Raw genomic sequence first — 27,060 nt, forward strand, 5'->3', positions numbered from 1 at the left:
CGCCCGGTTCGCGTGCATGCGATAGTGCACGGTTGGCATTGCGGCCGGGTAGATCGGATATTGGGGATAAAAACGAAACCGACCCATCGGACGTCGATCTCAGTTTGCGGTTGAACGTGCAGAGCGATGGGACAGCAACGGCGTTTCATGTTGAAGTTGGCACTGTGCTTGCTCGCAGCCAGTGCACCGATACAGGTGGTCAATGCTGCCGATAACCCTTGTGCAGCCGGTCCACCGGTTGATACGGTGAGTAAAACTAGCGAAGCGTGTTGTTTCCTGCGCGTTGCATAACGTCTTCCTCGGGAGGAATCCTTACAGAACCCGGCCGAATGCTGTCCGACACCGATGCTCATGGATGGTACCATCATGATGGACTGCTACCAGAAGTATGGCGAGCAGACGAAGAAACAGTTACAGATGGATGGCATTCCACGTGGATGTGTAAGTGCAGGGGAGGGAGGCTGGGGCAATGGATGAAGCGATAGCGGTTTAATTGTCACTACCCCCTTTCCTCAGTGTATTGCCGAGTGTGCCATGAACGAGACCAACATGTACGCGGACGGTATGCTGAAGCGGGACGATCTGTCGAAGATGTTCATGGACGCGGTGAAGGGTAAGCCGGAATGGTTGTCACTGGTGCGGGATGCCACCAACGCCTGCTTCGAGCTGGCGGAAAAGAAAAAGGACGAAATAGAGGCCGGTGCCAAGCTGGAACCGAGCTTCGAGGGTGAAAAGATCTGTCATCCCATCTCCGGTACCGTGCTGCGGTGCATGGGCATGATGATGTTTGCCCAGTGTCCGGCGTCCATCTTCAACGTGAACGACAACTGCAACAAGCTGCGAGAGTACGGCAGCATGTGCCCGATGATTTAGTAGAACGTCTGCAGAAACGTTGCGTGCTTGTGTGAAAAGTCATGGTGGCAAACAATCGGTAGCTGGTAGGTAATAGTGTGAATAAATTATATATTGTTGCAAATTATGCTAGTAATTTCGTTTATTTACTACATCATACTTTAATCATTGGACGTGTACTACTGTGTCCGAAAAGTAAGGTGACACTAGATGTCAAATTTCGTGCACCTAAAGAAGCCCCTTGTTTTTATTTTTCGTTTGTCAATATGTATGTTTTTGACAGATCTGCCAACCCACCTGGCAAAATCCCACCCATACATATACAAAACCTTCTCAATAATTTCTCAATACCTTCGCGAAAGGCGTCGTTATTGAGAAGGTTTTGAACATGTGTGCGTGTTCGTGTCCCTCCGACGTTCGTGTCCTCTTCGGGTATCGAGACACTTCTTTCCATGTGTTAGTGTTAGTTTTCCCTTCCATTTCTTTCGTTCTGTTCGGCGACGAAGGAAACACAGTCGATACACAACACTTGCAACACGAAATAATTAATTTTATTTTTAATATAAAAATATTTGTTACATCACTTTTACACTATTTTCACTGCACTTTGAACAACCAAAACCAAGAAATAAACGAACAAAAATTTTCACTATTACGGCTGTACGAAAGCAGCCTTCCTTCGCTGTGCACATCACTGTGCGGATGACGCTTCCAATGACGCCGTCGGTCGCTCCTGGAATCGTCGTCTGAAACACAAGGAACCAGAAAAAATGATATTAGAAAAGGTCCCAAACATTATCCTACACTTTATCTTACCTTATGCAACATGATGCACTAATATTTCACTGCTCCACGGCCGACTTACAAGCGTCCATCTTGCAAGCTGCTTCACCACAGCTGAGCACAACATTTACCGACGGCCTCACGGACTGTGTGCATGAGTGTGTTCTTCTTTCACTTTCGATCTTTTCCGATCGCGGTTGCAATTGCCACTACACATTGACAAAACGAGTAAAAAAACACATCCGTATTGCTCGATACGGTAAATTCGACACCAACACCAGAGCAAACGCGCTAAATTTCGTGTCCGTACAGCAAAAACCGAAGGCAAACTTCGGGAAATGTCATATGGGAAGTTTCAAGTCACAACATCAACCCGGCTAGTAGTGACAATTTGTTTTCGGAGCTGCGCCATGTGTTTTTGTCCATAATGACCAAGTTGTTAAGTTTGTGGAACAGCGCACCTGTATCAAATTTTGTTTGCGCAATGAAATAAACGCTGCGGAAACATTGCGGATGTTACAAAAAGTCTTTTGGGAAGATTCTATGTCGAAGAAAAATGTGTACAAATGGTACAGTGATTTCAAGAATGGCCGTGAGAAGGTCGAAGACGAGAACCGTACGGTAAGACCATCCACCTCGACCGACGTCGTCCAAATCAAGGATTTGGTGGTCAACAATCGTCGGTTGACGATACGAGACCTTTCGAAAGTGTTGGGATTTCCGGCCGGCGGAAAGCGGCCGGATTTGTGGGAAAACAACAGTTGGTTTTTGCACCATGATAATGCGCCCTCCCATACGGCCATCATTTTGAGGGAGTTTTTCACAACAATTGGCACTTATATTGTTCCGAAACCGCCGTATTCACCAGATTTGGCACCAGCCGACTTCTGGCTTTCCAACAAGCTAAAACGGCCGCTTCGGGGACACCGTTTTGACACTATCGACGAGATAGAAGCCGCAGCGACGGCGGAACTAAAGACCATCCCTGCATCCGCGTTTTCCACCAGCTTCGAGGAGTGGCAGCAGAGGTGGAAGAGGTGCATTGCATCGGAAGGGGATTACTTCGAATGGAATGACCTTAATTTGGCTTAATAAAAAACCATTTAGAAAAAAAACGGAAAGTCACTTTATTTTTCGGACACAGTAGTATGTATAAAGTGACCACAAACATTACAGGAAGTTATGAAGAAAGCTTTGAAACGGCTATAAACCATCGGTTGGTTTCGAAAATTCGAACATCAAACGTGGCGTTAGACCCCGCAAGGTATGCAACCAGCGCTACAGCTCTCTTCTGTGCTTGCGCACTTTCATCCTGGCAGGTATGCAATTTGCACTACACGAACAAAATTTTAAACAGGGCGGATTTCAAAATGGAAAAACGTGACTAGTTTTGTTTGGAAATGATTTTTTATCATAAATAACAGTAAAATGAGTAGTTTTTTAGATAAATTATTTAAAATACTCTAAAATTTGTTTAAATTTACAAACAATCTGCTTTGATTAATATGGAAAACGCCACTCGAATACTCGGATAATAAAAAAAACAAAACAGCACAGCTACGCAAATAAACAACAACCAACGTGAGGGGCGATTTAATGGGCATGTTGACAAACTCACAAACCACAACCATTTGCAAATAAAGTCGCCAATTAGTTAGCACAAGTACAAACCTGCCGGCATCAGAATGAGATGTCGTAATGGACAAAAAACATATTGTGTTGCTAAATTTGCATATAAGCAAGACTGAAAAAAAAGAATGGATATTTCCATTCATAAAAGGTTACAAAGTGTTTCAAGTACTGAATATTATTCTATTCCAATGAACTGCGGGTTTTGTTTTTGCTTATGGACGTTAAACATCTGATCCAGAACATGCTAGCGCTTTGTTCCAGCTACTTGAAAAGATTAATTATTTTCTTAAAATTGTTCGTTAATAATAATCATAACTTACAACGATACGTAATTACACATGTTTCGGCAATTTGAGATGAATTAAATTTTATTCCTTTAAATTGCGTCTTCCGTTCTCACGCATGAGCTGTGCGCCAGCTGTACAAATAACACGATAAATTGGACAGTAATTATTCAATCAGAAAACGTTATCTTGGTTCAGCGCAAACAGACATTCTTCTGCAAACAGCTTACTTTTGAATGAAAATACAAACATTCGCGCGTAATCCGTAACACCGGCTGCCATTGCTTGATCTTTCAATCGTCCAAGCGACGCTTGATAACCGCCCGGCAGTAAAGTTATGTTTGAACACCTGTTGCACCTGTTTTGAAGTGTGAATCACTTGAAATCAGAAGGGTTTGTTTTGGCAAGCGCCACATCTGCCAGGTGTGCGTGATAGTGTGATTTATTTTCTGATCGAACTAATATGATTCCTTTATGGTGACACCCTTTAAGGTCGTTCAGATAACGATTTGGACTATTGCATCCACCTAGATTCCTCGGGATTTTTCTTTTCTGTTCGAACAACAAAACCCAACTGAATTTTCGGTTAAAAGTCAATCGTTCCAAATGGCGCCAACTCTCGTTCGATGCCGGTTGCCTAACCGCGAAGTTTATCGCGCGAAGGGGTGGATACCGACAGTTTGGTGGGATTCCTTTCTTCTTCAGCCAGCAAAACACTACCGTCGCATGCGTATGCCACCACCACAAAGATCATCTCGACGGCTTTTTTTTATCAAATTGCAACTCACAGCGTCGCCAAGATGTTTGTGGGCTAATGCGTCGAAAAGAAACAATTGCAAAGATGGGCGAAGGAGACAAAAGCAGCTGACGCTCGGTAAGATGTCTACGCGAAAGGAAGTTAGCGACGCTACCGAGCGGACAGTCTTGATGAGAATCGCACCGCAAACGGACGCGTCAGTGTGCGACTGTCAGTGAGGATAATACAACAATCGATTGAACAGTGAAGTTCCAAATGTGCAGTAGTTGGAGAACGATCCTAGTAGCCGTGTGCGTTGCCGCGGTTACACTCACCGGCAGCACAGCGTACGCGAATAGCTGCCCAATATATCTCACCATTTTCGCCCTGGGGCGCTCCGTCGAGGATTCGCCGCTGGTGATCAACTGGGGTCCGGGATGTGAAAATCCACCGGAATGGATCGGACTGTACACGGAGAACCCGGCCCTGTCGAATGCTTCGCCCGTCGCGAAGGTGTTCCCGAACGGGCAGCCCGGCGGACAGGTGGTTAGTGAGATAAAGTTTGGACGGCGGAAGTTACCGGGCGGTTGGAGCCACGAGCAGGTACTGCAGCACATACCGAAGCGAAAGAGCAAACCGATCTGTTTCGATCTGTACCTCACGAGCTACGATGATGCCGGCCAGCTGCAGTACTTCGACTGTCTCAAGATCCAACCGACGTGGATGTTCAGCGAACCGGGTCTCGGCAATGTGTCGCTCCGGGAGCTGTTCCTGCCCGGGACACACTGTTCCGGTTGCTACCAGACGCGCACCAACGTGGGCAATGCGTTCCTGAAGAAGATTGGCTTCCGGCAGAGCGTGGACGTGTGGAGTCAGCTCGTGTTCGGTGTGCGGTATCTGGACTTTTCCATCGGATATTACCCGTCGCACAATGGGACACGCAATTTTTGGATCATGAACGAACACTTTCGCGTGGCATCGCTCGGTCCAATACTGCAGGACATCCGAAGGTTTGTGATCCTGTCCGAGGAGACCGTATTTCTGGATTTCCGAAGATTCCCGCTCGGTTTCCACAACAATCCCGAGCAGCACGCGGCACTGCTGGCGTTGCTCGAGCAGGAGCTCGGCGATTTGCTGTACCGGCGGCCGGCGGTATCATCGGACGAGCTGGAGTCGACGGACGATGCGGACGGCGAGTCGTACAATCTCACGCTCGGGGATATGCGCCGAGAGGGAAAGTATCTACTTATCACCTACAATCACGAGGCCAGCTTAAATGGTAAGTCCAGCGAGAACAACGGGGCACGGTCAATCAGGCGAGTGTCTCGATAAGCGATTATTCAATTGTGGACCAACGGTTGTCGTCGGTTAGTGCAGTTCTGTTTCCCCCCGAGTCTGAGCGCTCCGGAATGGCCGGAATGGAAAGAGTCAAGATCATTATTGGTTCGTTCAGCATTGCATTGCTGCGTTCTCTTCGTTTCGTTTGTCACGAGCAGCTCGGAATAGCGAGACGATAACAAAGAGTTGATCCACAGCCGAGATGCGAAGGGAAAATAGTAGATGTACGGTCGCATCCATCTTGCTACATTGCCATGCATTGCTTCCTATTTTAGCTAATGAGCATTAAACTAATCATTTAGCTTAGTTCCGACACCGTTGTGTGTCCTTCCCCCGGAAGCGACAATGGATGCCGACTCATAAAACAAACGTGATCGTGCATCACCCGTGTGTACGATCGCGGCAAAGTGTGTTTAGCTCCATTCCAACGCATTCAAGGGCCCATAGGGGCCTCTTCAATGGTCTAACACAAAAACGTGACGTTGGTAAGATGCTCGTATGCCCTTCCGGTTTACCTAGAATGATGCTTTCTTGACTAAACGCTACGTTACCCCGTCAGCGGCCTTGACATTCGTTCGCTCTCGTCCGTCTTGGGACTGTCGTACCAAGCCCGTTACGACACCCATGATCACACCCGACACCATATCGATCGTGGGCATATTTTCTCTCCCCCCCTTCGTATTTTGCGAATCAAAGCCCAAATGCGCCGACACTGACCCACATTTGGTTGGCGCTCGTGCCCGTCGACCAGCCGTGTCGTAATGGATTAAAATTTGTCATGACAAATCGCCAAATCTGAGGACAACGGTATAGGAAAACCAAATAACACCGTTCCCACCCTTACAACTCTACGGCGATGATACTTTTTTGATATCTGTTGCTGTTTTTTTGGGGGTATAGGTACAAACTAGTGACCACTAGTGATGGGAAAGTTTCATTTTTTGAGGAACCATAATCTTTTCTTAAAGGAACGGAACGAACCTAGCAGATTCGGTGAACCTACTTTGACGAGAAAAGTACAATAATCCTCTATGACATGATTTTTACATATTCGTTGCCATTATTAAACATTTTCGTATAATTAATTTACAGTTTTTGGTTGTACAGGTTATACAAACAAACAGTTTTGAATGTAAATTTGTTACTATGAATTCTTCGCGAAATGTCTTTAAGCGCTTTTATACGATAGCACCTTTCGCGGTTAAGCGTCACACTGTCAACTGTCAAACGCTTGTTTCAGTCGTGTGCAACTAATCTTTGCAGGTCTAAGCGCAGTGTTAACATGAATTTTTTCTTAGCCCAACTTAAACTTCGCTTAACCAACCAAGGCCGTTAAATTTTACACAACTGTGCACTTTTTTTTGACAGTTCGTGAAAGTTACCGATGACGGAAAGTTGCTGTCATGTATTTTCACCTTTACAAACGTATTTTGTTAAACATTTTTAAACGTTGATCTATTCCAAACAGTTCTGTTCCGTGTTCCGTAAAGTTGGCTTTTTAAACTTGAATCGATTTTTCTCTAATTGTGGTTCAGTAAAATAGATCCCTTATATCATTCTGTATGTTAAAATGCCATGTCCTTTTCGAATCTGGTCAGAATATTACAACGCAGTAACTGAATTATTTGACAGATTCAGACTGAAAGCTTAAGCTTTCTAACTTATGGTATGATTTGCCCTAATATCTGTCTAGTTTTAGATAAAATTCCAATAAACAATAGGAATGGTTCTCTAAAAAAGGGTTTCAATTTTGCAGAAGATTATTGAACAAGCGTGAACACATTCTTGCTACTTTGAGTGTTGCTTACATTCTACTACAGCTTTGAAATCTTCGAAAGAAGAACATACTTCATTAATTTTTATGCACCGTGGAACGGAACGAACCTAGTAGGTTCGGAACAAAGTTCCCATCACTACCAGCAACATGCAAACTAGCTGACCTGCGATGAGACACCGGTGAGAAAGTCGGCATTAGTTTGGGTGACTTTTTATAGCCCCGTTGGTGGACTCGTTGCCCACATCTACTGAAATGCTCTTGCTGTTGTATAAGGCCGGTTTATTACTACCAATTAAACTGCTCCACAATTAAGGCTACGGCAGAGCATCTACAATAAACGACAAAATCTCACACGTTGTTACAAGTTCGTAGGTCATTCGTTTAGGGGCCACCGGGAGGACAGCGTTATCTTAAGTGTCCATGCGTGGTGTAGCTTTAGCCGGTCGATTTCATTCTTGGACGGGAACTCCACCAAAATGGCATCATCCGTCGGTTTCCACTAAAAGGGAAGCATTGGTTTTTTTTGTTAGAGATGAAAAGTTGCACACGGGCCGGACCGAGCGGGCACCTACCTTTAGGGCGGTGTTGAATCCAAGCATCGTGATCTGTAGGATCTTTGTCACCTGATTACTGAAGGCTCCCAACCGCACGCTATTCGTTTTGTACGGGTAGTCCAGCACGATCGCAAAGATCGTGCGGAAGTTTGTGTCCTGCCGGGAGGAACCCTTCGCTGCCGTGTACCAGACACTGCCGGTGAGTGTATCGTTTTGGTAGTCCCAGGGTTGCGATTTGTAGATCGCTTCCCCGTTTACTTTAAGCCAGCTGCAAGCACGAGACGTTGCTCAATCGGAAGCGAATCTATTTAAGGGAATCTACTGTTACCTACCGTCCCATATCGACCAGCCGCTCCGCAAAGATTGGATCTATGGTGCCAGCTTTGGTGGGCCCAACGTTGATCAGTATGTTACCGCCACAGCTCACCGTGGTAGCGATCTCACCGATCAGCTCATCCGTGGTGACGAAATCCTCCAGCCGCGCATTCGCCCGATGGCCCCAGCTCTTGCGATCGATCGTCATTGCATTTTCCCACTTGTGCTTCTGCAGTACGCCGGGATTGTAGCGATCGGAGCAGGTGTGAAAGTCACCGTGCAGACAGAGCGTCCCCATGCCCCAGCGATCGTTCGTCACGATCGTGTCCCGCACGGGGCTGTCATTGTACAGCCAGGTGAAGAATTCTCTCGCCTTCCAGTACCCATCCGGGGCCTCCCAATCGCCATCACTCCACAGCACTTCCGGCCGGTAGGTGTTGATAAGTTCCTGCAGCTCAGGCCACACCTTCCCGTCGACGTACTCCCGATGCAGGAAGGCAAGCTCCCGGTCGTGTGTGTACAGCCGATTAAACCACTCGAACAGCGAATAATAAACACCGAACGTTAGCTGTCCGGTGGCCCGAACAGCACCGGCCAACTCTCCCACAATGTCCCGATGCGGCCCAACGTCCATCGAGTTCCACCCGAACGTGTGCCTCGACGGCCACAGGGTGTATCCTTCGTGGTGTTTGCTGGTCAGCACCACGTACCGTGCACCGGATCGAACGAACAGATCCGCCCACTCGGTCGCGTTGAACAGTTCCGCCGTAAAGTCACTCGCAAAGTCCTGATACGTAAAGCCGGGCTTATAGTTGTTGTTCATGAACTGCACGTACTCGGTGGTATTGCTGCCCTTCCAGTTGATCCAGAACCATTCGGAACCGTAGCTGGGCACCGCGTACACGCCCCAATGTATGAAGATGCCCACCTTTGCATCGTCGTACCATTTGGGCAGGGGTCGGGCATCTAAACTTTCCCAGGTCGGTTCGTACTTGCCGTCTAGGGCAGTGGCCCAGACCGAGCAGTAAAACAAGCTCCACAGGAACAAACACACGGACGTCCTCACTAAACCCATCCTCACTGGACAATAACTCACACTCGCAGTGTCTCAGACCAAAGAGGCTGGCCTCTTAAATTGTGACACTATCTCTCGTTGTTCGTGGCCTTTCTCTCCTGCACTCAAAGCAGTCTATCTGGTAGCACAAACAAATACGTATCATCCTAGCTATTGACAACGCGCCATGGACAATTTGTTACGAAGATTGATTACGCCTGTTGGCTCATCAACTTTAACCGATAACGGAAGTCGAGAAGATTAGCAGCGTGAAAGAAGGGATCCCCGTTGTATACACTACTCTCCCTGTTTTCTATCTCTCTCTCTTCTTGGCGTAACGACCTCAAGAGATCTAAGGGTTGCGCCATTTCTGGCTTACTAGACTTATTTTACCACTTAGCCGGATAGTCTGCGTACGGGGAATTAATCCGGATGGGATTTTGGTCCGGTCCGTTTGTGGGAAGACCGGCGTCGCTACCATCTTGCCATCGGGCCACCCTACACTCTATTAAGTTCATTCCGTTCCTTCGGTGGAACGATTATCGGTTAAGGAGCTTTAACAAAATATGTTTATAAAACATAACCACGGTCGTTAATATTATCGGTATTCTCCTTTAATATACGATAGTTTTTTGGCATTTTTTTTTGAAGATTATTCGAACTTGATGTATTACTCTATTTCTTGTTTCTTTAGATTGCTTTTAAAAATTTCATTAATTCGTCAGCACAATAAAAAAAATTGTTCATAGTAAAACGATTCTTATTGTAAACCTAAAACTGTAAATGAATTTTACTACTACTACTGAACGACAGTTTAATAGGTTAAAAAAATCATATTATAGAGAATTATTACAGTTATTACAATCTCATGAAAGTAGGGTTAACGAAACTACTAGGTTGGTTCCGTTCCTTTAATGGAAGAACCTGGTTCTGTTCCGTTCCTCATAAAAATGGAACTTTCTCATCAATTTAAATTTTCTCCTGTCTTAATATAGTGGTACAGACCCTCTTTGGGACATTGAAAATCTATTTCTTCATCTACAGTGGTCAAATTTATTAGGATCTTACAGTTTTTTAAATATTCTTTTCATTTTCGAATTATTTCTTTATGACCATCATCTTTCTTACTGTGATTTTCTCATTAGATCGTTAAACATCGAAAAACATCGCCGTTCTCAGACAAACGCGCGAAAATGAAAGAAAGCAAAAGCGCAGTTGATCAGCTTGGGATTTATTTTTAACAATTGAAAAAACAAATTAGTATCATTTCTATAAACTTTTTGCTACCTTTCCTTCATTGTTTAGACTCGGAAATTATATGGAAACCGTGGAAAAAGCACTCGAGCGCCTTCCTCAAGCACACGGAACTGGGCGAGTTTATGCAGAATTTATTCTCCCGGAAGCATCCGGACGCACCGCAAAATATCGGATGGAGTTTACACGGTGTCCAAGGTTTCCAGGGCAGTTACGTAAGTACAGCTACTACTAGCGGATAATTAAATTTTTTAGTGCAGGTAGATTTAAGCACTTTCTCGACGTTTGCTTTAGAACGAGGAGGATGCCACTTATCTAATGCCAGCGGAACGTGCCAGTGTGGTGAATCCCAGGCTGATGCAGCTGCTGAGCGGCCCGTGGAGTCAGCGTGCGAATGCCGTACTGGTGGATTACTTCACCAACACGAATCTGGTGGAGCTGGCGGTCAGTACGAACCGTTACAAAACGCTACGCAATCCGTTCAACGAAGCGGTAGTGCTGGACATCCAGTAATGCTGTCACACAATGACCAAAGGTTGAGTCTCTGCAGCAGGAACGTATTTCCGTATTTCCAACAGTCCATGATCATAAACAGCATTCATCACAGCACACCGGAGTTTAAAGTAGGTGGAGCATTCGATTAGTTCATACGATTATTAGTATGGTTTCATTTGTCGTTCCGTAACGTACTGAATAAATGTAATATTAAGATGTAGCGCTTAACATACAGACACAAATACAGAGGAATAAATTATAAAGATGCGTAATCACTGGCTGTCATCAATCACCGATACACCATCAGAATCAGTCACCGGGTGACGCGGTACGGCTAAGGTCATTTCAAATGTTCTGAATGACCCCTTTACTAACAATGGAGTTGCACATAAAAAGGTGAGCATTGAGCAACTCCGATTACAATAATCTATATTTACTTTAGCCGTGCCTCCAAACCGGAGCATTAAGCACCAAAAAAGAGCTTTTGAAGCTGATAAAAAAGAGGAATATCTGGAAAGTGTTTTTTGGTGCCACTTTTGCTACGTATATAAAATGGCAGATTTGATCCAAAGTGTGTCAGTTCGTAGGGGATATCGAATCCGAACCGTAGCAAAGATGGCTACCACAATCAACGGCATCCGGGTGTGCTCTTGGACTAAAGTGTTAGCACTCTTGTGGCTCGTTCAACTTGCCACCGGTGAGGTTAGTTCGGTATGCAAGACGATGCCTGCGTTCGGTAAGGAGGATAGCGAAGAAAAGTGCTGTAACATCCCCGAAATGTTCCCGAACGAAACGATACACGCATGCATGGGCGAATACGACCAGTCCAGTATGCCGCAATTGCAGAAAAGTTGTGTAAGAATTAAGAGACGAGAACTCTCTCTCTCTCGCTCTCTGCGTACTTAACTCCCTTCTATTTGCAAACTCCAGAAATTTACCACCTGTGTACTGAAGAAGCACAACCTTATAAAGTCCGATAACCGATTGGATACGGAGCAGATCAAGGCGTACATTAAGGACAAGATAAAGGCATCCGACGAATGGAAGCGGCTGATCGAGAAGGCGGTACTGCAGGAGTGTTTACCGATGGTGGAGAAGGACAATGCTGTGGCGAAACAAGTGAAGTCAGCGCTAAGCGACTGTGATGCAATAGCGGGCCTCACCATGGCGTGTGCTGCTGCCAAGCTCTACTCAGTAAGTCAAACCGTCCGCAAAATACGCAAGATGGATGACAACTAATAGTGGCACCTTTTTTTGTTTTCATTGCAGAACTGTCCCACCAAGGATTGGACTGGAAGTTAGTTATGTTACCGTGCAATTAGACCTGCTGCGATTTATCTCAGTGAGATGTTTCTCAAAATGGTATTCGATGAAAAATCCATGTATAAAAAATGGCTCACCGTTGTCATCGCAACATCGCCATGTTTTTTTTTAACATCAACAGCTCACTGACATCAATCGCAGCAGGTCTAATTAGCACGGTTCAATCGCATTGCGGAACTCCTGCACTAAAACATCTCTCTTTCCCTATGGCTATCAGGTACCACGTGCGACGAATGGAAGACATTCTTGTCGAAGTGTTCCACCACGATGGAAGATTTGAACGAAATGTACATACTGATAGAATCTCAAAAGATGGAATAAGGTTGTGGCGAGCACACAACAGCGAACGTCATTCGGATCACTTCCGATGCTGGACCAACGGTATTGAATTGTGTGTGTGTGTGGACACTCACCAAACGAGTGTGTGACAATTTGAACCAAATAAAATGTTTATCGTTTTTACTTAAGTTTTACGCATTGCAAAAGAAAAACAAAAAAAAATTAGTTGCGTTTTGGTATTCTGCTGTTAGCATTAGCTCTTTTGTATGATTAGTATGATTTAATTATTTCAACGCAATAATTTCAAATGATGGATTTTTAATGCATTTTTAACAAGGCGCGACATTAGCGCGTTTGGGTATAAATTGGGCCCTGGGATGGTACAGCGCTTGAAAGCAATCCCCTAACATGGACCGGTACGTGGTGGTGCTTCTTGGTGCGATGTTGCTGGTAGTGGTAAGTGCCATCCAGGTGTACGAAGGTGTTGAGAAGCCCTGACATTTTTTTCGGTTGCGCAGTCGGTGGAGCAGACGATGGGCCATCTTCGGCATGATCCGCTAGGGTGTCACAATGGTACGCAGATTACCGTAGACGAGTGCTGTGCTATACCGGCACTAGCCGATAAGAGCATCGTAGAGAAGTGCAAATCCGAACATCCCTTCCGGCCACCCAAGAAAAATACTAAAGAGCACGGTCCCCATCCAGGAGCGGTAATGGACACTGTCAGGATCATGAGAATACGAAGAATACGCTGTCACTTACGTTTTTTACCTCTTTTAAGTGCATCGCTGAGTGTATTCTGAAGGGGATGAGTGCCTTCAAGGGGAAGCAGATTGATGCTGCCGGGTTCAAGAAAGCAATCCAACCGGCGGTCAAAGCCAATCCAAACTTTGCCAAACTGTTGGAGGATGCGGTTAAAACGTGCGAACAGCGCGTTAACGTGGATACGGAATTTTCCGTAAGTCCGGACAAAGCAAGCTGCAACCCGGTGGGAAAACTGTTCATCAACTGCGTGTATGGGACACTGTTTGAGGTGAGCCTGATCAGCGTCAGAAGAACGCCAAGCTTTACATCGTTTTCGCCCTATTCCAGCAATGCCCAACGGGTGTCTGGCAGCAGAAGGACGAATGCACACTGTTGAAGGACAAGATAAAGAAAGGCTGCCCTTACTTTGCCATGCGCAAACACAATCATCGGCATATGCGACCAACCTAATCGGTCCTAAATCCCAAAAAGCAAAGGTGATCCGAACAGTGCACAACTTAAAATAATAAACAAGCGAAGCAATAAATGCTGCAACGGCTCACGGCTTAGCACAGCACAATGACACCGATTATCGCTTGCTGGATTGATCGTAATTGTTTAAATTAATCTAAGTCCAACAAACTGTCACAATGGTGTTCGGTAAATTGGACGTGTTAGACGAGTATCGCTCAAGGTCGGACGTAGAAAAAGCATTTAGAACTCACGCAACAATTCAATTGGGATGTTCCGAATTCAATGTCCGAACGTAATGTGTAATCCAGATTTTTGTATAAAATGTGAGGTGCTACACAATTTCCGGGTCAGAAGTTCCCAAACAGACTACACACGAGGAAGTACCTGCTGCCTTTTGCCGTCTTTGAATATCGTCCACACGCTCCGTTCAGCAACCATGCTTTCATTCGTGTTTGTAGCATTGGCCATCGTTGGCATGGTGAGAGTGGCGTTGATAGCGAGTTGGAAGAGTTCCCTGGACAGCTCACTCCACTTCCCATTCTAGGTCGCCACGCAACCTCCGGCACCGGATGCATCCTGCTTTCAGCCGACCACGGTAACAGCGGACGATTGTTGCAAACTGCCGAAACCGATCGATACAGCGGTGATGGACAAGTGTAAAGCGAATAATCCACAGCCCGCCCAGATGCCTGCGCCAGGTGTCCCTCGTACCGAGGGTTGTGTAAGTACATGGAAGGGGTCGCTTGTGATGTCCGACTTTCACACTAATCCGATATCTCGTCCTGCAGTGCATCATGCAGTGCGCCATGGCGGAGACTGGTGGATTCGTGAACAATGCACTCAACACGGACGCGATCAAGAAATCGATGGCGAGCACGTTGGGTGCGGACCCAAACTTTGGTTCGCTAGTTAATGGAGCGGTGGACACCTGTGCCCGACAGATCCAGAACGATCCCGCCTACAGTGTTGCGCCGATATCGTCTTCCCCAGACCGCGCTGGCTGTAGCTTCATTCCTCAAGGATTTGTCAACTGTCTGTTTACGACTCTGTTCAAGGTAAGACTGAAGCTCGCATTAGATCGCATTAGGATCTCAGCAGTACTTACCCCGAAGAACGTTTTCTGCTTCAGAGTTGCCCGGCTAGTGCTTGGACGGAAAGTGGTGACTGTCAGGGCTTGAAGACAAAGCTGAACAGTGGTTGTCCGTTTTTCCTGCTGATGGGTCGTGGACCGAGACAGTAAGAAGCACAACACTCCGTCAGCAATGGTCCGTCGATGGTAAAGGCGTTTTTATCCACTAACGTTTGTGTGTGTGTGTGTGAGTGTTTTTTGTGTTTGGGCATCACCATACCGTATCAATAAACAGATTGCAATCGAGATGTACGTTTGGTGCTTATTGTTGAGTGTCTGGCGACTTCTATGGTGACATAATCTGACAAATTTGCTGGGAAGTTTACCCAAATTTAGACGTTGAGACCGCTTTCTTCCTTTCTACATTCCTGCAAGACCAGAAGCGGTATTTAGCGAAACCAACTTTCATTCTTCATTCTTCTAGCTGTAACCGACTCTTTCTCGAGCAAGGGAATCAATTGTACAATGACTAAAATGCGTCGATCATTGTCGTTATACATCTCTTTCCACTCGGCGAAGAAGATCTGATTAGACCACATAGATTAGTATGTATTTAGGTCCAGTACTTACGTTGATTGGTCCTTTGGGAATGGTATACGCGATAACTTCTTTGCTCACAGATTTGATGAATACCGCATGTCTTTGATGTTCATCCCAACTGCTACGTCTTCCTACAGAATGTTCAAAATAACATCTGCATTCCGATGACCTACGGTCGACGGTGCCATTGGTGTTGACAATCATGTAGTCATGTTGTTATGCGATTCCAACGACACGTGCCAGGTGATGGTGGCTGGAAAACTCTCAGGGCCTTTTGCCACCACCGAGGATCTGCTCCTAGGAACTGGGCTAGCTTGTCTACTCTTCAACCTAGCGCTCATCGTAGAGAGGGTAATCCGCTACTCGGAGGTGGAAGCTTCGAGGACCATCTTTTATAAGTCAATCCAGATCCTGATACGCTGATGAAATAGACCTAATTGGTTTAAGGCTCTACTACGTTGCGGATGCTTACCAAAAGGATTGAGTTGGCGACAGAAAACCTCGAGTTGGAGATTAACGGTGCCAAATCCAAGCCATGCCTACAAATCCTATCTTACGCAGGCGTGACGTATAGATAGGTGATTGGACTTTAAAAGTCGTCCAAAATGCCAGCTACCTTGGGTCAAAAGTCAGTATCGACAACAATATTGAGCTGGCGATTATCCGGTATTTCTACAGCCTGAGAAAACTTCTCCACTCAAACACTTGACGAACGAAGCTGGGACTATATAGAACTTGAACTTGAAGATACTCTGAAGGTGTTTTGGATCGTATGTGTGGAAGTACAATGGAAGAGTAACTACAATGACGAGCTCTATGAACTGCAAGATGGACTTACATATTAATAAATATCTACTTCGACTGAAGAGTACGACGTTCTACTCCTAACAGTGTTGAGTTATTATTACAACGTAATTTAAACGAGGTTCTACTCACCACCAACACTTATTTCGGAGGTGAATCAGTGCCGCGGTAGTCTGTTTGTTTGATTGCTTCTTAACATTAAGGTGCTATTTTATTGCTAACAACTACCCGGGCCAGAGCCTTATGGTGCACACAACAGCTCCAACCGGTGACAGGCCTGCTCATCCTCATAGTTCCAATTGATCACCTTAAACATGGGTCTGCTCGGTTTCATGTAGAACGTGTGGTTCTTGTTGATGATCACCTTGGAGAATTTGTTCTGCACGATCGTTTTCGTAGCCGTGCGGCGTAGCTTATCGACGGCACTTTCCGTCTCGTTGGCGGTACGCAACCGGGCCCCTTCCACGATCGCCCGCCCGTAGATCTTTCTTACCTGGCTGTAGCCGAGCTGTTCGCAGATGCGTCGCATGTACTCGTCATCGAACTTGGTCGCCTTCGGGAAGCACTTCGAGTGCCAGATGCCATAACTTTGCTCCATCAGCTCACCGTACCCGCTGGAAGGGGGAAAGGGAGTTTAGTTTTGATTGTGCTGCAATGATTGTTAGGCATCTTCGTCTTACGCTTCGTAAGAGTTCTGCTGCAGTGCGTAACAGTACTGTTCATCCTCCCCATCCGGACAGTCGCGCTCTTTGTCGCAAACGAAATCATACGGCACGCAAATGTCCGACTCGCCACACCGGAAGCTCGTCGCGTGACACCGGCAGACGCGTGGGTTTTCGTCCGATTTGTCCCAGCAATTGCGCACTCCGTCGCAAATTTTTCCCGGATCAGTAATTCTGCGGTAAAGAAAACGGTGAATGATGTAAGGCACATCAAACGCAGATAACGCAACAGACTTACTTCAAGTACGTGTAGCACGAACAATCGTGCGGTTCATCGGTGGAGTCTCCACAATCGTTCTTCCGATCGCAGAAGTTGGCCTTATCGATACACCGTTCGTTGGCACAGCGCAGCTGATGCGGCAGACAGTCTGACAGAGAGCCCCAGAATACGTTACGAGGTTGTAAAAAAAAGTCAAAGAAGTCGTTTCATTCTAATCTTCAACTTACTACTGGTATGATTGCGCGTCGCACACAGTGCGGGACTTTCGTCGGACCCATCGCCACAGTCCGGTTTGCGATCGCACAGCAGCTTCTCGCCAACGCACTTGCCGTACCGGCAGCGTTTCCCAGCACAGTGCGGTTCGCCGTACAGCTGATCGCCACACTGCTCGTTGTGCAGCACGTGCTGGATCTTGTGGTACGATTCCACCAAACTCGTCACCCGAACGACCTCGTTGAAACCGCAGAGACCTCGTTTGTGCTGATAGAACCCTACCGGATACCATCCGGATCGGCTCGTCTTGCACACAATCACACCGGATCGTGTCGCTTCTGCGGAGGAATAGGCTAATGTTAACAGGGAGTCGCACTACGAGACTACAGGACCTTACCCGGGGTGTAACACGACTCATGATGATAGTAAGGCTGCTTAAGATCCTTATGATAGCACCGAACACGTTCGCCTTGACAGTTGGTCCCGTTGAGATGCACACGTAGCGTCTTCGTTCTCCCATACTTATCCTGTCCCACCGCAAGACATTCACTGTCCGTGACGTTTTCACTACAAGATACCAAACCAAACACCTCTATGAGTATACCTCCTTTACGACTACGACGCATTCGACCTACTTCTCCGGCACAAACGTAGGCAGCACGTGGCGACTGAAGGTTAGCTTGGTCGCCAGATGCAACATCACCGTTTCGGCCTCCGGTATGTAATGGTAACAGTCAACGCGCACCACCTGTTCGTACGGTCCCTCAATGTTCAGGTACGACTTCGCACCACCGGCCACAACCGCCAGATACTGATGCCGCAGATTCACCAACCGTGTACAGCTGCCGGCCACTATGATCCAGCTCGCATCGATGATCAACCCACTGCATATCAGCACGCCGTCGAGATGGATGTTCGTATTCCACGGCCAATCGTAATCATCGCCAAAGTTCTCCACCAGCTCGATGTGTGCGTTCTCCTGGAAGACGATCTGCGGCATATGGTGTGGCCGGTGGATCGGATTCAGCGGGCGTATGTTCACCTGCACCGGTTCCTGCGCGTGGTTGTGCTCGAAGTGCGCTATATCGTGCTCGGTGGCGTTGATATGCTGGACGCACGAAACCCGCAATGCCTGACAGGTGGCATCGACGGTAATGTTGACGTAGTGGTGATCGCCACTGTTGACGAGCAACCCGGCCGGTAGCTCGGTAGGTGTGATCGATAGCAGCGAATAGTTCTGGAAGCCACTGAAAGATCCAAGGATTAGTGGTTACTCTTCATATGGTGACGTCTAAGGGTCAACGCTTACGCAAATCCTAGAAATGAACAAATCTTCTCGACTGCATGCTCCGTTTTCGCTGTCAGTACCGCTCCACACAGAACCTCCCAGGTGCCGTTCGTGTTCTTGGTGACGATTCCGGTGTTGCGGAACAGTGTCAGATTGTTCGCATCGAAGTACACGCGATGTCCATCGGTGAGGGCCACTAGGTGATATGCGAATGTACAGGGGTAAGTCTGAGTCCCGATCCGAAGCTGATCGGTGCATATATACTTACAGCAGTCCAGTTCATCCTCATGCAGTGGACAGTCCGGATGTCCATTGCACACCTGCACGTTGGGAATGCAAACCTGACTGACACGGCACGCATACTGACCAACCTGGCAGTTCACTAGCGAAAGAGAAGCACTGGTTGTACAATAGTGTCCACAAACAAACAAACCCCGAACACCCGAAGATCACTTACTGCATCCCAGCTCATCCGTACGATCAAGACAGTCCGTTTTGCCATCGCAGATGAGAAAGTCAAACTTATCCTTCAGGAAGTCCCGGCACGTGCAGTTCAGCTCATCACTTCCATCCTCACAGTCGACGATCCGATCGCACCGATGTGCCATGTTAATGCGTTGGGTGATGCTAGCGAGATGGGCGATCATATTCAAAAGTGGAGTTACGTTCACAACCTCAAACTTCGACTAAATTGATTCTTACTTTTTGCAGGAAAACTGACGATACTGTGCGGTGTCGTTTGGTGGAACTGTCGGCACATTCGCTTGCGTGTGCAGATTGTGTACCGTCAGTCGGAACTCGGCTACCCGTTTGTGTTTCTGCTGGTGCATCACATCCAGATCGTCGAAAAATGGATGATCGGGAAGCTCCTCCGATGGGTTTGCGGTAGTGGACGAGGTGGTGGAGTTCACCAACGAGGAACTGTTTTCTGATCGCGCCTGTCCCCGCACCTCTTTGACCGCTTTCTCCAAAGCCTTCCAGATGACCTCCGTGGTAGAAGACGTCACTGGTGCGACAAACTCAAACTCTTGCCCATCCTGCTCGGTGTCGTGTACGGGGAAAATGATTGCCGAATCGGTTGTGGAGGACGTAGTCGGTGTTGTAGGCTCCTCGGTAGAGGATGGCGATTCAGAGCTGGAACTCTGTTGGAATGCTGTTGTAACTTCCACTGAGATGGCTTCTGTTAATGTGTCCTGAGATGTACTTGATGCGGTGGTTGTGATCTCCGTAGTGGTCGGTTCCGTTGACACCTCCTCACGCGGTGTCGTCGTTGTGATGGGATCTGTCTGAGCTGTCTTGGTCACGATCATACTCTCCTGCGCTTCGACACTCGCTTCAAACACGGCGAACGTTGTAGATTCACCCGATTCTAGTGGTGTGGTGGATTCCGTGCTCGTATCCACCGTATCCACCTGCCGACTTTCATGCGCTTCTGAGGCTCTCGGTGTGGCGGTGTCATGCTGCTTCTCTTCACTATCTTCATCACCTCGGTGTGCCATTGACCGGAGCATCTGATCCATCGCACAGCCCGATTCGTCCTCACCTCCGAGACAGTTCACGAACCCGTTACACTTCTTCCCACGCGGAAGACAGATACCGCCACCCCAGATACACCGCATGCCGGGACAGTCGGCGCGTGCGGTACGTGCCGGCAGCTGGGAATGTACCTTCTCCGTGATCCAATCGATAAACAGCGCTACACGCGTATACACACCCGGTTCGTGCGCTCTAGCACAGCCCTCACCATGACTCACCACACCGGCCAGATACCACTCGGCCGGGTTCGCCTTACTCTGACACACAAACGGACCACCAGAATCGCCCTGGCACGCGTCATGGCCGCCTTCCTCCTCGGCGGCACAGATCTGCAGGCTGTCGCGATCGGATTTGTGTTTGCAGTAGCTTAAGATCGGCACCGAAACCTGCATCAGATGATCGGCTGTAGAAGACATACACATACGGAGATGAAGTGATCACCTTCAAGAAGGCGGCAAGATACGGGCATACTTACGGGCACCGCCACGCTCCCGCAGAGCACCCCAACCGATAGCGGTACAGACCGTACCCGGCTTGGGACCCCACATCCAATCGCGATCGTCCGTAGTGCGATGCCTCTCGGGCAGACAGATCGGACGCACCCAACGGTTGTAGTGGAACGGATGCTCCACGCGCATCAACGCAATATCGTTCGCCATCAGCGTGGAGCTGTACGCGTGGTGTATGATCATGTGCGTGACGTGGGTGATCTGGACCTGTGGTGCGAAGCTACGCTTCCGCAACATCCCCGAACGCACCTCAAAGTAGTGCCGATCGAAGTTGTCACAGCAGTGGGCGGCTGAAATGATCTGCAAAGCGAAGACCTACCATTAGCGACCGGGGAAGTCTGGAAGTCCGGGAGTTGTTGTATACCCTACCCAATGCTCGTTGTAGATACTTCCACCACAGTGGTACTTGCCATCCCGGAAGATGCCCACTATGAAGGGATACGCGTCCGGCTCGGCATGGCTACCGCCGACGATGCGCACACTCTCGACCATCTCGCTTTCGTTGGTCTGCCGTCTGGAACGTACACTGATGCGGGCGAAGTGTTGCTCCTGCTGCTTACTGGTGCCGCATCGCACCGGAGGACACTTAACCTGCACGTACACACCGTTACACCCGTCGCTAAACTCCGGCTGCGACACCTCACTGTGCGCGCGCTGACTGATGTACGGCCCCGGTAGGCTGCCGTGTCCATGGCTCAACAGGGGCTCACGGTCCTGCGGTCCCACCTCCGCGTCACACGCCTCCCGTGCCCACTGCGACGGATTGTTGCACACCGGGTACCACTTGCCGCGATAGTTGCGATGCAGCACACCGGACGAGTGGGGCACCGAGTACGCCAGATAGTGGCCCAAGTCCTTCACGAGCATCGTGCAGTCCTGTTCATCTTTCCGATTGAGACAGTTGTCGAAACCGTCGCACCGCTCGAGCAGTGTGTAGCACATCGAACCGGACCGGTGCGCCGCCCGATACTGGTCCTGCGTGTGGAAGCACGAGAAGGAGAACTTTTCACACCCGAAGCATCCCATCTCGTCCATACCGAGCGGACAATCGGCATATCCGTCGCAGAGTTTGCGCTTCGGCAAACGGGACACGCAGGAGCAAGCGCTCTCGTCACTACCATCCATGCAGTCCGTCTTCGAGTCACACCAGCTGCTGCGCTTTACGCACTGGTGCGAACTGAAGCACGATACCCAACCCCGGCGGCAGTGATGACGACCCTTGGCTCGTGCCGCCAAAGAACGGCCCGCGGCAAACATCGACGCGAGGTCCTCCGGGTCCTCCGGCTCGGGGTGGGATTCGTTTCCCAGGTGGTGTCGCACTGGCGGAGACGCCGTGGTACCATGGACATCAGGTTGACCTGCGGCATCATTGTTGTACATCATGGAGCACAGTAGAAAGGGACTGTGCGGGTCTGCTGCAACTTCCGGACCAACGCGGGCCCCAGGGTGATGGAGATTGTGAATGCTAACCGGCATGTTGATCATAGCTGGGAAGAGAAAAATAGATGATGAAGATGAAGATCGATGAACAAGGGTTTGTTGGGGACATTGAAGAGTTTGCCCTGACGCAAACACGAGAGCACAAACACACACCTTCGGGAATGCGTGGTTGAATGAGTGCATCGATCGCTGGATCATTCAGCGGTTGCTTACCTCCGGCGCCCGGATGTTGATGGTGTTGCGGTGCTGGCTGCTGATACGGTGGATATCCACCACCGTGCGGGTAGACGTACGAGCCAGTCCCAGCAGTAGCGGGCCGGAATCCGTACCCTGCTTGCGCTCCTACCGGAGGTGCGTTCTGGTAGAAGCAAACCGTGTTCGGCACATACCCGGCACCGAACGCCGAGTTGACAATGATCTGCGAGGACGCTTTGTGCGCTTCGCCCGTTATCGGTATGCCGGGCGAATGGTGAACACCCGCCTGGAAATTGCCCGTGTGGACCGGCTTCATGTGGCCACCACTGCCCGTCGCCGAGCGGAGCTGATCGCAGAGGCTCAGAAATGGTGCACTCGGTCCCACCATCAGCGACTGTTGAGGGTGCTGCTGATGCACGGATCGCAACGGATCAATGGACGAATCGACAACCACGGGTTTGTGGTGAGGATCGTGGTGCATATGATCCCGGTTGCGTGACCGTGCCATCACAAACTCGTCAATGTTGTCTGGTGGAGTTTGCAGTAGATCCTCGTGGAATGGGTGCGGTTGTAGCATCTGCGCCAGTTGCAGTTGATCCACCACGTCGTGGAGGTTCCGGGCCGCTTGCAAAGGACTCTTGGTAGTAGTCCACCGGGTGGACGTCGAGGGTGAGGAAGTTTTCAACGTCGGCGGACCTGGCGGAGAGCTGGAGTGGACCTCCATCTCAAAGAGTTCCTCACGTTCGGTGGTCCGCTCGGTGGGATCTGAAGTGATCTGGATCGCATCACTAAGTCTCATGTGTTCAAACAGATCATCCAAGCTTCGGATGGAACTGTTCACCACCGGTCGGTGGAGGTTCGGGTCAAACACCAACGGAGTGACTGGTGTAGTGCTCACTGCCGCCGTCTCCGTAGTGGTACTCCACTCTGCTTCAGACACTCTGCGAGCAATGTCCGTTTCATTCACCAACTGCTCAACGGTTGCCGTCGTTCGATCATGTTTGGGGGTAGTGCTTCGTTCGGACGTGGTAACACTGGTCGAAATAGGTTCACTGATGCCGAAAAATACCTGCGGATACGTGGCGGTTTCCTCAGTCGTTAGACCAACCTCGTGGAAGCCTTGCAGCAGATTCGCCATCTCCATAAAGCGTGCGTTCATCTCCTCCGACAAGCGCTGCAGCTTTTCGTAGATCTGATCACACAACTTCCCGTTCGGTGCCTCCTTCCGGCACCGATTGTACTCATTCTCCAGCCGCCGGTAGTCGTGCTGGGCTCTGCGCTTAGCACGCTGCAGCTCGTCAAGCGAAATGGCATGACGCCGGTTACGGGAACTTCTCGGCAGTGCGGGTTCTACCATCGCCCCTCTATACACGATCGGCACCATCCCATAGTCGAATTCGCGCTGAACGCGCCGCCGAACACCGTAAGTGATCTCCTCGGAACGATCGTCTCCCCGGGTGATACGGTTGGGTACGAATTCGCCTACATCTCTGCGGCGGCGTTGTCGCTCGAGAATTGGCTCGAACTCCTTCATCAGCTCCAACAACTGAAGCGATCCCATCAGCACGTCCTGCGCTTCCGCCTTGAAGTATAGTTGACGAACCTCTTCCAGCTCGTCGTGTTCCTGTACCGAGGCCGGTTCTACCTCAATCCCGCTCGATGTTTGCTGTGACAGGACTGGACGTGGAGGACAAACACAAGCGATTGAGTAGGAGATAACCTCACATAAGCACACCGGCAGTAAGACATACCTGAAGAGGGTATGGTCAGGTAGAACCCAAAAGCAATGGCGGACATAATGATCACTCCACCGACCGCGGTCAACATCAGGCACATCATGTTCGTTCGTGCAGCACTCATCGTCAGCTTTTGCATTCTGGCAGAGGAGGACGATAGCTCCTCTGGGAGTATTGGAGTAGAAGTAGTAGAAGTAGTAGTAGTAGTAGTAGTAAGAACAAAAGGACGAAAGAAAGGAAGTTTCAGGCTAACTAGAACAAAGTTCGAGTTCACGATCACCAATCGCAAGCGTGTCACAACAATGTCCACCTCTAACTAGGTTATGCCACGCACCTTTATATGTACCCTGAACGGACCAACTCCGGCATTATTGTTGTTGTGCATCCATTTGTCGGACAAACCTATATAATGGCGCACAGTTCCGCTTACGTACGAGAAATTGGAACCATTTGTTTACAAACTTTTTCCCAAGCGCCCAACGCGCACCTCTCATTCATGCCCACCTGTTTGCCACCCTCCGATGTTTGCTTGTTTACATCAAAGCATTTCGGGGGTATGTTGAAATTTCCTACTAAAACACACACTGGAGGCGCTGTTTTTTTCTTTTCTACTAGCTTCAAAAGAGAAAATGTTCTCCCAACGGTTTTTGGGCCCAAGAAGGATGGGGGAAAAAAAGCAGGCTACTTTGTGCCAATTTTTCATCAATTGCCGCTTGTTTGAAAGTTTGCGGGTCAGTTTTCGAGTGGAGCACCCAAAACAGGGAAGCAGACATGGGGCGGCACAAATGTAGGACACGGTCGACTCCACTGTTGCCACTTACCATCGAGAACGATTTGATCGTGTTCCGCCATTTTGTGTGCGTTGATTGAAGATTCGTTTTTTTCTGTTCGAATGCGAATCAGAACAGTAGGCTGTGAACACTCGAACGCATAACCGTTTAACCTTACACACACACACACACACACATTCACTGACACAAAACACGATTTATGCTGTGGGTTAGATTGATCGTTGATCGTTGATCGAAGAATCCGCTCAATGTGTATTTGCACTTTTTTTGCACTTCACTTCAACGGATATTTTCTGCACCGCTGGCTGTCCGTTTCTGCTTACACTGCGAGACGTCCGCACCTTCCGCACGCGGAGTGAACTCGATGTTTGCACCTGCAAAGGGAACACTGTTTCAGCCACGGTGGCTGCCGAACTACTGCCGTCCGTTGATCGATCGTAATGGCTTTTTCGTTGCGTTCGGTCACCAACGTTTGGCCTGTGTCAGCAAACTTTTGCACGGCAGGCCCATAGAGGCCTGTGAGTGTGTTTTTTTTAATTACTTAAGGAGCAGTTATTTGGAGAACTAAAAGTAAACTAAGAAAGCCTGTTACCATTATAGAGTAGGGTCAAACATAGCTACAACATTTTGCGATGTTCCTCCACGTTAGGCTGAGTTTAAATGGGGCCAGAAAACCGAAATTTGCATCGAATTATTAAATAAGTTTACGAGCCCTGATTAATGAAGAGCCTACCTGAAAGGTAGGTTATGGTCTGTTGCTGAAAGAACTAATCACTGATGGTGAATAATGTTTAATGTGTTAAAATAATAAGACAACTTATATTATTTAATTATACTTACACTTTTATTACACATGTTCATTTCTTTCAAAATTATAACATTAAATTCCTGCAACATATTGATTACATTATCCGAAATCATGTTTTATGATTATAGATAACCGAAGATCATCATGCAAAGAAGATATCGATGATCGTGATAGAAGATGCTGTACTAACAGATGTTGATATCTCCTGTAAACATGAGCGTGATTGATGGTATTGGAGAGTTGGTTAAAGCGAAAATAATACTTAAGTCTAAAGTGGGAAAACTGGATCCGTTTTTTACAGTTTTTATATTCCATCGGTTGAATATGATCTTGTATGCTCTTTTGGTATAAAAAATATCTATATATACGCCATTTCGAATGTTGCCTTAACCGAAGCAGGCAGTGGAGGATCAATCCCCTTGGAGTCCCAGGGCGGAATTATAGTTGTGGCCTGTAAAACAAAAAGCGCAGTAAGACGGGGCCCCCGAATTCCCTTTGAACCGTCCCCCGGGTAGTTCTTGCATATATTCGCCAGGGACCTTTTGTGGTACCCTTCGGGGCCCCTTCTAGTTAATCATCTTCTTCAAATGGTCCATCATCATCTTCGAATACAATATCGGAACCGGCTAAATCATCACCACTGTGTCTGTACTCTTCTCAATAGAGCTACAATCATACGTGCGCCAACTTCGAGAAGCGGCATGTGGTGGAATTTACAACTACAGCATTCAAGGAATACTTTGCCATCGAATTGGTTCGCATCGGAATAAACACGAGAGATTGTGCTGCAACATCGTGCTACAGGATCCTTAAGGACATTGTATGAGACCAACCCGATGATGTGTCCACTACAGTTCCCGTTCCTGTTTCCACGGAGTGAAGAGGGTTTCCCACCACTCATGGTATGTTTAAGATACACCGCCGAGGAAGACAGCCGAAACAATCGAGCACGGGAACAAACACAGATAGTGGTGCCGTCATCAATGAGGATGATGCCCAGATGGAGCCGAATGCAGAGGAAAATTCATTAAATCAAATCAGCGGCGGATCACACGGTAGGCGGAGTAGGCGGTCGCCTAGGGCCTCGCCGTGTTGGGGGCCCCAAACAATTTGTGCCGATTGTGCATTTTTTGGAAATTTAACAGCATATTGTTTTCTCTCACCGATAGATCCGTGAAAATGTCCTGCCTGCGTGTTTCGGAACAGTATAGTGGTGGAGTATTGTGTTTATTCTT

The 27,060-nt window shown here is 48.2% G+C and overlaps 6 protein-coding genes across 6 annotated transcripts; 4 read left to right on the top strand and 2 right to left on the bottom strand.

Annotated features, from left to right (window-relative positions):
• The first annotated feature begins 120 nt into the window (after window positions 1-120).
• Window positions 121-11,320, top strand: LOC128302954 (uncharacterized). Its single transcript, XM_053039805.1, has 7 exons — window positions 121-246; window positions 319-441; window positions 517-872; window positions 2,211-2,395; window positions 4,553-5,566; window positions 10,631-10,794; window positions 10,874-11,320. Exons 1-7 carry the CDS (start codon window positions 127-129, stop codon window positions 11,090-11,092), a joined length of 2,181 nt encoding a protein of 726 aa, XP_052895765.1. The 5' UTR covers window positions 121-126; the 3' UTR covers window positions 11,093-11,320.
• Window positions 7,706-9,346, bottom strand: LOC128300923 (putative alpha-L-fucosidase). The gene is made up of 3 exons (XM_053037174.1): window positions 8,289-9,346; window positions 7,975-8,224; window positions 7,706-7,901 (listed from the first exon to the last, which is right to left on the bottom strand). The coding sequence occupies exons 1-3, from the start codon at window positions 9,344-9,346 to the stop codon at window positions 7,776-7,778; spliced, it is 1,434 nt and encodes a 477-aa protein (XP_052893134.1). The 3' UTR covers window positions 7,706-7,775.
• A 369-nt stretch (window positions 11,321-11,689) lies between the features above and the next one.
• On the top strand, window positions 11,690-12,718 carry LOC128302955 (general odorant-binding protein 66-like). The gene is made up of 4 exons (XM_053039806.1): window positions 11,690-11,929; window positions 12,005-12,268; window positions 12,344-12,371; window positions 12,615-12,718. The coding sequence occupies exons 1-4, from the start codon at window positions 11,690-11,692 to the stop codon at window positions 12,716-12,718; spliced, it is 636 nt and encodes a 211-aa protein (XP_052895766.1).
• A 366-nt stretch (window positions 12,719-13,084) lies between these two features.
• On the top strand, window positions 13,085-13,891 carry LOC128304835 (general odorant-binding protein 67). Its single transcript, XM_053042074.1, has 4 exons — window positions 13,085-13,132; window positions 13,195-13,386; window positions 13,458-13,709; window positions 13,769-13,891. The coding sequence occupies exons 1-4, from the start codon at window positions 13,085-13,087 to the stop codon at window positions 13,889-13,891; spliced, it is 615 nt and encodes a 204-aa protein (XP_052898034.1).
• A 439-nt stretch (window positions 13,892-14,330) lies between these two features.
• Window positions 14,331-15,134, top strand: LOC128304735 (general odorant-binding protein 67-like). Its single transcript, XM_053041952.1, has 4 exons — window positions 14,331-14,372; window positions 14,439-14,615; window positions 14,683-14,949; window positions 15,024-15,134. Exons 1-4 carry the CDS (start codon window positions 14,331-14,333, stop codon window positions 15,132-15,134), a joined length of 597 nt encoding a protein of 198 aa, XP_052897912.1.
• Window positions 15,135-16,600: 1,466 nt separating this feature from the next.
• LOC128302080 (serine protease nudel) lies at window positions 16,601-25,168 on the bottom strand. Its single transcript, XM_053038805.1, has 15 exons — window positions 25,048-25,168; window positions 24,242-24,391; window positions 22,449-24,167; window positions 21,225-22,342; window positions 20,822-21,155; window positions 19,513-20,749; window positions 19,268-19,437; window positions 19,079-19,192; window positions 18,832-19,006; window positions 18,158-18,769; window positions 17,920-18,089; window positions 17,537-17,860; window positions 17,328-17,457; window positions 17,048-17,263; window positions 16,601-16,981 (listed from the first exon to the last, which is right to left on the bottom strand). Exons 1-15 carry the CDS (start codon window positions 25,076-25,078, stop codon window positions 16,609-16,611), a joined length of 6,873 nt encoding a protein of 2,290 aa, XP_052894765.1. The 5' UTR covers window positions 25,079-25,168; the 3' UTR covers window positions 16,601-16,608.
• Between the last annotated feature and the right edge of the window lie 1,892 nt (window positions 25,169-27,060).

The sequence above is a fragment of the Anopheles moucheti genome, chromosome 3, assembly GCF_943734755.1.
Source record: "Anopheles moucheti chromosome 3, idAnoMoucSN_F20_07, whole genome shotgun sequence".
NCBI lineage: Eukaryota > Metazoa > Arthropoda > Insecta > Diptera > Culicidae > Anopheles > Anopheles moucheti.